Source organism: Oxyura jamaicensis, chromosome 5 (assembly GCF_011077185.1).
Source record: "Oxyura jamaicensis isolate SHBP4307 breed ruddy duck chromosome 5, BPBGC_Ojam_1.0, whole genome shotgun sequence".
Classification (NCBI taxonomy): Eukaryota; Metazoa; Chordata; class Aves; order Anseriformes; family Anatidae; genus Oxyura; species Oxyura jamaicensis.
The window spans coordinates 36,631,233-36,643,958 of NC_048897.1; the positions used below are offsets into that span (position 1 = coordinate 36,631,233).

General features: G+C 39.7%; 1 protein-coding gene across 1 annotated transcript in view; it reads left to right on the plus strand.

Annotated features, from left to right (window-relative positions):
- The first annotated feature begins 8,470 nt into the window (after nucleotides 1–8,470).
- SPATA7 (spermatogenesis associated 7) overlaps nucleotides 8,471–12,726 on the plus strand; it is a 41,474-nt gene continuing 37,218 nt past the window's right edge. Inside the window, exon 1 of the mRNA XM_035327257.1 lies at nucleotides 8,471–8,567. Within this exon, the coding sequence (XP_035183148.1) occupies nucleotides 8,519–8,567 (49 nt within the window). The 5' untranslated portion in view covers nucleotides 8,471–8,518. The remainder of the gene's footprint in view (nucleotides 8,568–12,726) is intronic.

Consider the following 12,726-nt stretch of genomic DNA (forward strand, 5'->3'; position numbering starts at 1 on the left):
GTTTTCAAGAGGAGTGCTTTGCGTTATACGTGTTATCTTCCTTTCTCAGGTATTTTATTCCACCTTAAAAATTGCTGATGTTGTTAAGACCAGAAACAACTGAGGCTACATAAAACTTGCATAAATCAAATAACTAGTGCCTTAAACTGCTACCTCCTCAATGCCTAGACTTAGAAGGGTGATTAACAATACTACACCTCCAGTAAATTCAATAGAAATTCCCTCCCTGTAACTTCTGCCAGAGTGAAAAGAACCTGCTAATATTTTCCAACTTGTGTTATTTATTCATGTAGCACTTACTGGGTACTTACTGAAGGGTATGTTGTTCTGTGGCTGTCAGGTGTCTCACATCTTTACAGATGAAGGACATTGGTCCTTGTCAATGAGACAGAAAGAGCTTAGTCCACAACAGTTTCTCCAGAAATCCTTCCAGAGTTCCAAGAAAACTAAAAGATAGAAAAGAATTGCATGGGGAAGAGGAACATGACCAAGCTCAAGGTGAAACCAGACAACCACAGAACTGTTAACATGGAAAAGAGGAAAACGATCAGGTAGTGAAAGATCTGCTAGTTTGACCTGAAAGTTATTCAGGGATATACTTTAAAGAAAAGAGAAAACCAGGACATGTGGAAGTAATTAGTAAGTGAAATATGAGCCAACTGGGTTTTATTAATAGTTGATTATGTCACACTACTTCAACACCTTGAAACAAATTTAATACAGTGGGCCTAATCTACCTACGTTTCAACATTATAGAGTATTATGGGAAATTGTTACTTAAGGTGCAGAATGTAAGAATAAATAGAAGTACTGACAGGTTTTTTTGATAGGTAAATTACAGGGATTAGAGAGAGGTTACTGGTGCTGGTCCTTGAAGACCAGTCTGGGAACATTTCTGGTATTTGCACAGTACATTTTTTAAGAGCAAACTGTGCATATTTATAATGTATAGAATATGGCAATGACAGAAGTTGGAAAGTATTGCCAATACTGAGAAGGAACAGATCACAATTTAGAAGGTTCTCATTAGTACTGCAAACTTGTGTGGTACAAATTAGCATAAAATGTATTAGTAGCACTAACTGGAAAGGCATACATTGGAGAACAAGAAAGGATTGTTATTATGAACAGTAGATGACAAAGGAGGAAAGAGATATGGGAATATTAACTGAACATGGGAAGTCTTGGAAAAGAAAATTCACATGAATCAGATAAATGTTTCTAGCACAGATCTTACTAGAACAGATGAAGAAAACAACATGAATTGGGGGAAGGGGAAGTCTAACTCTAGCCACTTCTCAGTGAATGGAAGAACATGAAAAAATATTTCACTAATATTTCACTAATACTGGTACAACATTAACATACACTCGTAATTAATTTAAATATTTCTAGTCATCTAAGAAATAAAATATTTGAGCAAACTTTTAAATAGGGCTGCAAGACTAAAAGCATAAAACTGTTCAGGCATAGCCTGAGCAGTTTATGGAAGAGATTTATATGATGTTATTGCCTGTCATTACAGAAACCATCATAGCAGATAAGATCTCTCCCTATCCTAGTCATATTTTCTTTTATTTCTATATTCTGCAACTAGTTTGCTTACTGAGAGTAATTTCAGCCCCTTCTAGTGTTGTGCGGAATTGCTATACTCCATTATGATAACATTTTAACAGCCACTGATATTCGCATTTAATATTAAAAGTCATCCTTCCCTAACTGGTTTGTGTGACAGCAAATTAAAAGTATATATAATTCTATGTTTAGCACTCATCCATATCATGTAATCTGCAGTTTTGATATTTGTTACTCAAAGAATAAGTGTCATTTCTGTTTCTAATGATAAAAAAGCACAGTTGCAAAAAGACTCATCCCAAATATGCAGACAAGTGGGCTAACTCTTACGCGTCTCCATTTTTACTACAAGCTATGAATCACGTTAAGGCGACTTAGACTGCAACCTACTCAGGCACCCGAATCAGTGTGTACATAAGGTCACACAAGTCACTGACAGGCTGTAAACAGGCTCTGAGCATCCTGACTCTTGGGTCTGTGAAACATCCATCAAACTGAACTCCCCTTTTCTTATTGATGCATGTAACATTTTTGTGGAGGGGAACATGTTCTTATACCAAATTCAGGTTCTGTCTCAATTGGAACATGGATATTCCTGAAGTCTTATGATGTCAGTATCAACTCACAAACTTACTAAATAGCAGATTTTTTCATTGGAATATAAATTTTATTTGAAGGAAAGTCCTAGACAATGTAACAGAACACACATACTGTACTTCTTCCTAAGATGTTTTGTTTTACTGTTAATGAAATGATTCCACAGAAAAAATACTCTTAGATGATTTCATTGCAAGAGTTAAACTTCATACCCTCCATTTTGATTCTTGCCATTTCCTTGCCCATTGCTTTCTTTCACACATAGTTACAAGTGGTTAAGGTGACAGAAACTGCTATTGCTTATGAAACATGGCATGCAAGATATTTTCTCAGTCTGTTCTTTTCATCTTCCAGTATGCATAAACACACAGGCAATGTCATTACACTGCCTTTTTAATTCAAAATAAAAACCCCAAATTATTTCAGTTGGGAATTTCAGCCTCTTACTAGTAAAATTGCATTTCACATTCACACACACAGTCATGCAGATACTGAAAATGTAAGAGTCCACACTGTAGAAAATTAGAGTACATATGTATTGTGTTTTGTAGGCAATTCTAAAGCTACCCTTGAGAATCCCTCCTCTTGACCTTGTCAAAGCTAAAGGAACTCTCTTGAGCACACAGGACCCCATTTGTTCAAACACATGCATGGATTCACATGCTGCTAGGTGAGTGCGAGCACACTGTAATGGCTGTGTAGAAGGTAGATGGGCCACACCAGATGCCACATCGACATTCTTCCGCCTGCCTGCTGTAGGCTGGGTAGACATAGACAACCCATCTTGGTCTAGGCAGGAATACATCCACTGAGTTTAATACAGCTATGTATATACGTCAAATTTGAGTCTTATTATTCTGTTATTGAGTGAAATATTAAAATATGTTTTCATCCTTTTTATCTTTAATTACTATGAGTAAGCATTTCCATGTGACACAATAGGTATATCTATTAGAGAATAAAACATCTTATGGGATAGACAACTAGGTTTTTTACATTTACATATTTTTTCCCCTTAAAATTCCAATTACAACATTAGTTACTGTAGTCTGTATTCTTTAAAACCAATAGTTCAAATAAAGTAATGAGAAAAGAGCAGCTCTCAGGCAGTCAGTGCTAAAAAAGGACAGTTTTTCACATACAAGCCTCCTGTCTGTAAACTTTCATGGGAACAGCAGATAAACAGAAAATGACACAGTGTAAGAATAAATATAAGCAGATCTTGAGTCACCCCTGCTACTGTTTATTACATTACATCCAAGAATAACATCTTCTACAATTTATATGTTTCTTCCCTGCCACATACAAAAATATTGTTGTATCACAGGGATAGATGCATGATAAAACTCTGTATAGAACCGAAGAGAAAGAATTGATGTACAGAGTACTTCTGCACAGCAGCTTCCTGAAGGGGCTTTGGTGGTACTCACTTGTACTGCATGGGAGACCTTTTCTTCCAAGGTGACAAGTAGTATGGTGGTTTAACACTGTGCTCATAGAAACCTTAATACATCCCTCTAGTTCCTCTCATCTTCTTTATCACATTCCATCTTAGTTTAAGCTAGCTCCCTTATTGCATTCTAAATTACAGCATATTAAAACCTGAAGTTTTAAGTCATGGACCATCTCCTCTTAATTGTTTTGGCATCTTCATTCCCAGTAGGGCCCTAGCCTTTACAGAAATCTCTGACTACTGTTGTCATACAAGCAATAACAAAACAACCAAATGTGATGCCATGAAGACATGGAGTCTCCAGCCCTGTCAGAAACGTAACTTTTGTATTATTTTGAAAGTAGCGAATATATTTCAAGACTACATTATTTTCAATAACTCTAAGGACCAAATGAACAAAACACATGCAGCACAATGCAAACATGATGCCAAAAAGAAATTCCTTCTACAAAACTGTGCTTAAAAAAAAATAATAAAATAAATAAAAAAAAGCTTTATTTCAGCAGTTACTTCAGTCATTTCTTTTTTGCCCTCATACCAACTGTGTGAGAGCTACTCCATTTGCCTGACACATGAATTTCCTAAGTAGGTAGCAAATAAATCTGCTCAGACAGCCTGTTTAAAAGCATTCAGAAAGCACTGCTTCCTCTGATGTTTCAGGGAAACGTTTTCCTTTCTAGACAGTAGTAGAGCGGATTGTGAGGGTAATGGTCTAAATGTGCCGGCTGGGGATTGTTACAAATCAGCAGCTGCCTGCTGCGAGCAGCAGCCAGTGTTTTGGAAGGCTGACACCCTGAGGCACAGGCAGGTGAGGAAGCTGCACAGATACAGGGCACTGCTGCCAAAAATAAGGATCATGGATCTAAATAAAAACTCAAGGAAACCCAGGAGACTTATTTCCATCATAAAGTACACAGTGTGATGAATTTAGGGCTTTTCTGTATGAATATGGTGTGTAGATCTGTTTTTTGGGATGTCTTCTGCCTGCATATGTAGGCTTACTTTGATAGACAGCCGTAAGGAAAACAGAGCATGAAAGAAAATCAGTGGTTTGAAACAAGCAAAGTCTCTTCAAAAAAAACTGCAGACTTCAGTTCTCCCGTGTACATACAAACTATTTTTTCCAAGAGGCCAAATCCCATAAACATGGAGTTCTGACATTATGAATTGCTCTCTGTCCCAAATGAGACTGTAACTGTTTGAGGTTCTGCCTGACACACACACTTTTTCAGAAGAAACCAGGCCCGTGTCTGTGCTAAATGTGCAAAATAAAGTAAGCATCATATGGACTGTTTTCTGGTTTTGGCATCCTTTTCTCTAACAACTTCTTCCACAAAAATATATACTACCCTGGTCTTAAGAATACTGTTTTGTTGCTACATGCTGTCAACAGTAAATTTACTAAACAGTAGGTGCCTGTGTCAGATGATGCACTGGGTTGAGGTAGTATGCAAGCAGGTAATGTCACCTGTGAGGGTGACGGAGCACTGGAACAGGTTGCCCAGCCAGGCTGTGGAGTCTCCTTCTCTGCAGATATTCAAAACCCACGTGGATCCCATCCAGCACAATGTGCTCTGGGTGACCCTGCTCAGCAGGGGGGGTTGGACTAGATGATCTCCCCCCGGCCTTGGCCATTCTGTGAGTCTGTAATAGCTCTGTAAGCCCCTGTCAGGATAGGGACAGGTACCCATCTACGCTTGCCAATGTGACTCACATAACATATCCCTGCTGCTTTCATTCTCACCCAGTGCAGATGCACTTCAAAACCATGTTCTGCTGTAATGCATTCCAAGGAAAAGGGGAAAATGCCCTCTTGAAAAAGACAGCCAACATCATTCAGTGCTATTCAGTGCTGTGTTTCCTCTTTCCAAATTGAGAAAGGACAAAATTTACAAGTTTTGTTATTTCTTTGACAATGGCAGGCTCTCTGCAGCAATTCATTCTATTTATTTCTGAACTTACTTTGATGGATCAAAGTCCACGACTGATTCAATTTCTTTTAAGGCTTATTTTTATTTAGTACATGTTGCAGGACTTAATGTGTGAACACACAGCTATATAATTGGGTTACCTTTTAATTATACTTACAGTATGTAAGGACTGTGAGTCAGACCAGTTACAGACACATAAAGCTCTTGTATGTGTTGCCATTGGAGGTCAAAAATCTCAGAGCTGGGACATTTCTAGGATGCTGCTGATTGAGAGGGAACTAGTGGAAAATGCTACATTTCCTCTGCGTTGCCTAGAAACCAAGGGAACAGTTGTGATATGTTTCTAAAAATGCTCACATTTGGGTGTTTTAATTATCTACATGGTGGAAAGTATAGGAACAATAGGAGGGACAGTATGAGAAATACATTATTAGGCTCACAGAGAACAAACTACTTACTGTGTGTTGGGTACAATACACTGAGAATTTAGGAAACTGAAATTATGAATTCAGACAGTAAAACAAAAAATATTAAGTATAAAAATATTACTATGAGCAACTCATTTGGAAAGATATATAGAGACAGATGTTTTCAGTAGGATGATCTCTGCAGCCAATACAGCACATTACAACTAATGGTCAGGATACCACAGAGAGGTGACCTCTCCTGCACTTAACGTTCTCTGTTGTATCATCAGTTATCTTATATGGAAACTGTTTTAGGACTGTCTCTACCTCCACAATCTACTGGTTTAACTATGTTAATTATTTCAAAGAAGTCTAAGCCAGAGGCACTGAAATACAAGAACTAAGGGAAATGATTTCCAGAAATCACTTCCCCTAATTTTACATGCGAACAAAAATCTGCTTTGGGTAAGGTGGAGAGAGAGAGCGAAAATGAGAGAGCTGTTGGATTCAGGGCCTTTTGGATTAGCAGTTTGTGCACAGAGGAGTTGACAGATCAGATACTCTCCATGATACCACTGCCCTACATCCAAAAGAGACATAAGAGAAAAAAATGTTATCAAAAGATTTGGTTTTGACAAAAAAAAGTAAGGTATTTGTGGCCTAATGGCTGACGGAAGCTGAAACACCATGAGAACAGACATCTTATGAAAAACAGTCAGGAAGACAGAGGGAATGGGGACCATGAGGCTTTGAAGGCATGTATTTCCTCTCCTGTCATCTCTCAGACAAATTTTAAACCTACTAACTTTAGAGCTGATTTTACAGAAAGTGGTATTAGATTGTCAAAATAATCACTATAATGTGGAGCACAAGAACTAAGGCCACATCCAAAGAGTACTTCACAAAGCTAATAGGAATATCTAGAATTATCACAGACAAACAAAGCTTTGAAGTGAAGCCACAGGCTGCACACCAACTGTTAGGTGTTAGCAATAAACTTCAGCTATGCGCACAACACTCAAATGTTGGCTACTGGAAAGTTTTCTAAAATATTTGGTAGGAGGTAGTGTCACACAGAAAGTATTGGGGTAGATAAACCCCAGGTTTCATCCAGCATAAATACGTTTGCCTCGTGACTTCCTGGGAGTTTTGAATGAGACAAAAAAAAAAAAAAAAAAAAAAAAAAAAAAAAAAAAAAAAGGACTAAATTGTTTTAAAATATCACCTTCCTGTTTTTGCCATGATTGTGAACTACATTCAAACTATTTTCCTGGAACATAAGAAAGGATAGCAAATTACGTAAACACCAGTATTTTACCTCTAATTCATAGAATATCCGAGTTGGAAGGGACCAGTTAATAATTGTAAGGGAACAATTAATAATTGTTGCCAGATCACAAAGGAGAATGACCTACAGGTATAATGCCTGTACTGTAATTAAAATGCCTTTCCTTTCAACATCTCTTCAACAACTCACGTTGAAGTGTGAACAGTTAAATGAAGCACCTTCCTACTGGCAAGAAGAAAAGCCTCTTAGCGGCATTTCTTTCATCGCAGAAACTTTGTTATTCTCTTTGGATTGGACTAATTACTGACTGACAACTTCCTAGAAATTACTTGTTAATTACGAAACTGAGCTAAAATATCTGTAATTCCTTCAAAATGCATGCATCAACTAATGTGTGGACATTAGTTTTCCACATCAGAAACAAATACATAGTTCTAATTTCATTATTAATGAAAGGTGTCACTTTCCTAAGAAACTAACACAAGCTTTTCTTCCCAAACCTCCTCCCTCCAGCTGGAACAACACCCTTTTTTGAGGTGCCTGGCTGTGTAAAGGACTACACTACCCTGTCTGATCAGTGAGCTTCACTCAAAATGAAGGATTTTCTTGCAAAAATGCTACGGAGATTTCATGTTGGGTAAAATAGCAACCTACTTGGCAAAAATACAAGCCTATCACTTCCTCAGAAATTCAAAACACATCAGCATTGATACTTTCATCGGTGGTAGGATCAAATGCTACTTTCCAGAAGTTCGTACTTGTGGATCATTTCTGAAGAGCTGTTTATTTTGAAATTCCGTGCACCACACTGGAAATGCTGGAGGTTCTGTATTTGCCATTCTCTCCTCTAAAATCTGAGTAATTTTGAGTAGTTTAGCTTAAGTTGCTCGATGACAGAGAATATTCTTTGACTTCCAGTCAAGCTGCACGCAAAACAAATAACCTGCACACCTTTCACTGAGGTGGCAAAACTTTTGCTAGACAGTAGCGTATTGCTCCAAGAGGCTTCTAGCCACCGGCGATTCCCCTTTATCCCGAGTTACGGCACAACCACACGCACGACTGCAGCCCATGCCGGGGGAGCGCCTCCCGCCCCCGGGCCCGCCCCACGCAAGGCCGGTGCTGTGCGGCCCCCAGAGGCCGCGGGCTGGGCGCCGCGCCCCCGCCGGCCCTGCCGTGGCCATGGCAACCCCCGCCCCGCCCGCCTGCCGCGGGGGAAGAGCTGCGGCCGCCGCCATCGGGCCGGGCGCTGGGCCCGGCCGCGGCCATGGGCATCGGGATGGAGAGCAGCGGCGGCGGCAGCAGGCGGGGCCGAGGTGCGGGGCTCAGCGGCGGCGGCGGGGGTTGAGGGAATGGGCGGCGGGGGTAGAGGGAATGGGCGGCGGTTGAGGGAATGGGCGGCGGGCGGGGCCTGCCCGATCGGGGGAGCCGGGGCCTGCCCCGGGGCTGCGGGGAGTCGGGGTTTGCTCTGGCCGCAGCTGCCGCCTTCCCGCAGGGGGGCTCCGGTGGGTGCCGCGGGCAGGCGAGGCTTGGCCGCCGGCCTGCAGCCGCTGTGGGCGGCCTCGGGTGGGCTCCGTGAGCCGCCCCGTTGTCGGGAGCTTTGTTTCGGCCCCCTGAGGGGCCAACGTGTCCCTTGTCCCGAGTCGCTGCGGGTCTGAAGCCGAAACGCTTTTTTTTTTTTTTTTTTTTTTTTTTTACTGCGGATTCTGTGTGCGCAGTACCACTGAGGTGGCTTTCGGGTGTGGGTCCGATGGTTGTGGCCTGGTGGGGTGTTGGTGCAAACGCAGCGGAAAAATAAAAGGCTTGAAAGCTTTGAAGTTGGTAGAAAGTAATTCCTTCCTCAGATTGATCGGCTGTGGCTCTTCCTGTGAATAGTCATAGGGGCATTCACCATACACGATACGGCAGACATAAGAATATGTCTGCACAGGCCAACTCTGGCTCTTGGAAAATATCTGAAATATTTTTAGATGGGATCTTGATGGCATGAACAGTATAAAACTGTGGGCGGAATTACTCAGCGCTGTGCCGTAATGTCAAAAGTGTACACGGCTGCATAAGGCCAGGTCTAGTGAGATAACACCATGCTTTCAGATTGGGTCTTTGTGGTGGCAGATCACGTCTTGAGTTAGTGACAGGGGTCACTCAAAACTCTGATGTCAGACATCTTTTGAACATGAGGGCTAATACTACATTGAACTATGAACTCTTGGGCGAAAACTAGTATCTTGTGCATCCATATTTATACATATCTATATGCTATTTCAGTCCCCATAGTAGATGTTTTTTTACATAGCGTGAAAGCAATTTTATTACAAATCTTTCTATGGATAGGTAATTGTCTGTAAAACATAAAGCTATAATAAATAGGATAAAAGACCTAAATTTCATTCAGGTTGCAGCAAGCAAACAAGAAAGAATATAAATTAGCTCAAAATAGGAAATAATGTTTATTAGTTTCAATGGGAATCTATTGTTTGTGTGCTTAGAAAGTTACACAAAGTATTTTGCAAGTGCATGGCTTGATGTCACAGCCACACATCCATACAGACAGCAGGGATTAGCACAGGCAAAGATGTTAATTCCTTACCATGCTAACCCAGAAATCTGTGGGCCTGAGCAAAATTGGCAGAAAAACCATGGAATTGCTTACACGGTTTATGAAAGAGGTGGAATGCGTCATGTTTGTGAATAACGTGTGAGATAGTTGTGTCCATGCAATGTCTGTCCAGAATTAATACAGAATAGGTGGGATATCTTATTTCTTGTCATGTTGTACTTCTTGTAGAGTTTCTTGTTCACACCTGGGTTTGTCATTGTAAAGGAAGAACCAAAGTTTTATACGTTTCATATCAGGGACTCTGTTTTATCTAGTGAGGCTACTAGAGAAAAACAAAAATATTATAGGTTTATCAGCAAAAATAAAAAATAATTATTATTACTTACTATACTACTTAAGATTTGCATGTAGATCTTTTGAAAGTTCAAATAAGGTTAAGATTTTTCTCCATAAAAATACTGAAGTATTAACCCTGTCTCTTTCCCTTGTTCTGGGTATAAAGCTCCAAGTTATTTACTATAGTAATTTTAGGAGTTAATGTAGTCACAGATTTGTAGTATGACCTCAAGTAATCTGAATACTCTGAATTGAATAAACTGAATAATCTGAACGACCTCAAATAATCAGAATACTCTAAACAAGCTTTGTTATTTTAATCCAGTCTTCTGCCTTGGGGTGTTTAACACTCACAACCAGTGATGGGTGCATACCTGAACAGCAATGAAATCATGCTTATTGTTAATCAGTTACACACATTTCTGTCACGTTTATGTTATGGCGCTGGGAAAGTCGTCATCATTGCTGCATGGGGGCTGCTGTTATGTTTAGGCAGTTTGTGCAGGCTTCAAAGATTCTAAAAGACTGTAAAAATGCTTCATATATTTACAGTCACCACCATTTGATTTAGATTTTTTCCTGCATTGCAGAAAATCCTTGTGCTAATCTGAAGAGTGTTCTGGCTGTTAACACACCTGTGCCTCCTGAGCTGCTGTTTGTTTTGTTTTCTTTCATTTTGTTTTCCCCTCTGTATTCCTTTATTTGCTGTTTCAGTAAACAAATTCTTACAGTCAAGCATTGGTTTGGTAGTGCTATTTTGATTTTTCAGAAGCTGAAGTTGCCTTTGACTAGCAGAGAAGTAGAAAAATAATATTTATATCTTCAAAGAAGGAAGAACCTTCAGAAATTGCATTTGAACCATAAGCGTGTATTTTATCAGAATCTGGGAAATGTTAATCACTGTCCTTAACTTTTTACCAAACTAAAATCTCTGCTCAGCAAATCACTTACCTGTATCCTTAATCTGTCTCTTGGTCAGTCTACTAAGTGACTTTTAGTCCCACAATAAGACTAATCCCACCTTCATTCAGCAAAGAATTTAAATGGCACTAGAACTTAAGTACCTGATCAGTCCCATTTCATTGCAGATTTCTTGCGTGCTTCAAAATAAATGTTCTGAAGTAAACAGGATTCAAGTCATTAAACCTACGTGCTGTTTTGCTCCAGACCGTACTCCGCAACATCCTCTGCAGCAGTGGATCAAGGTTTCCCTGATCTGCATTCTGCATGGGGCTGGCTGTGTCCCTTCAGTTAGAAATATGAGAAGGTGGAAAATGTAATGCTGATGGAAACGGGGGGAGGATTCCATGTAGGCACAAATTAAAATAACAGAAGAGATCTTTTCAATCTGTACAATACAAACTAAATAATATAGTGTGCATGTCTCTCTCTGTGCATATATATAGATGGTATCTGCTGGTTGGTTTGGCAGTAGATCTTGAAACCCCTTCAAAATGCAGGTTCGTGGGACTATATAATGATGAGTTTATTGAAGCAGTAGAAACCAGCACAGGTTCATCAAGCAGGACTGAGTTTTGTGCAGCTCTTGTGCTCGGGCTTGAGAGTTCAGGGCAAAGCTGTGCCAGTGAGCTGGTGCCCTGCTCACCTGAGTAATGGTGCCATGCCCACAGAGACATCTCCTGGATGACTCCGTGATGTCTTGCACAAGTACAACTATCCAGTGAATTTTTCTGATTAGGAACTTTTCAAGTCAGACCCAAGCAAATTCTGATGGGATTAACTTCATGGAATTTGCTTTTGCCTGCAATTTTTGATCACAAAATGTGCTGCTGACAGACACAGCCATTTGTTTGTGCTTTGGGAGTAAAAATAGAGGAGTAACTTTCATCCAAAACTTTGTTTATTGGTCAAATGAAGCCTATAGTTAGGAAAATTGTAACATTTTTCAAGAATTACTTCGTTAAATAACTCTTGATTGGCCTATTTTAAGTCTACTGTACACTACTATTTCACTAGATTTCTTAAGTCAGAGGAGTTTTTGAAACTTAAATATAACTTTGGTTGAATAGTAGTCGTATTCTGCATAAATGAAAACGTTATTAGTCATAAAGGACTGAGAGACCTAACTCTTGCATACTAAGAGCAGATGTAAGAGCCTTTGTGTAATCCAGCATAGGCACTATTTATACACTCACTATCTAATTAATGGCTTAGACGATTATGTATAGTGCACGTCAGGGAATGATTCATTGTATTACTTTCATAATATTTTGCCTCTGACGCAAACGATCCCATACAAAATTCAAATGGAACATTTGGAACTTCCAAAATTTCAAAATCTGGCTGTTGTAGCTTCTTGGGACTTCATTCATCACGTTTTGCTTCAGAAAAATTAGAAGATAATGACTATATTTTTTCCTCTGGTTGGTATTCTCTCAAATCTTAATAAATCTCAAAGTTTTGTTAAAGGCAGCTTCACATCTAAGACTTCGTACTCTCAAAATTGATGGGAGTTTTTCTGTCACTGAAACCAGAAATGGGTTTAAGAGGTTTCTGTTTAGCTTTCATGAACATGCACAAAAATACAGGTGTCATTATGAAGTGTTCAGTTCTGCCCT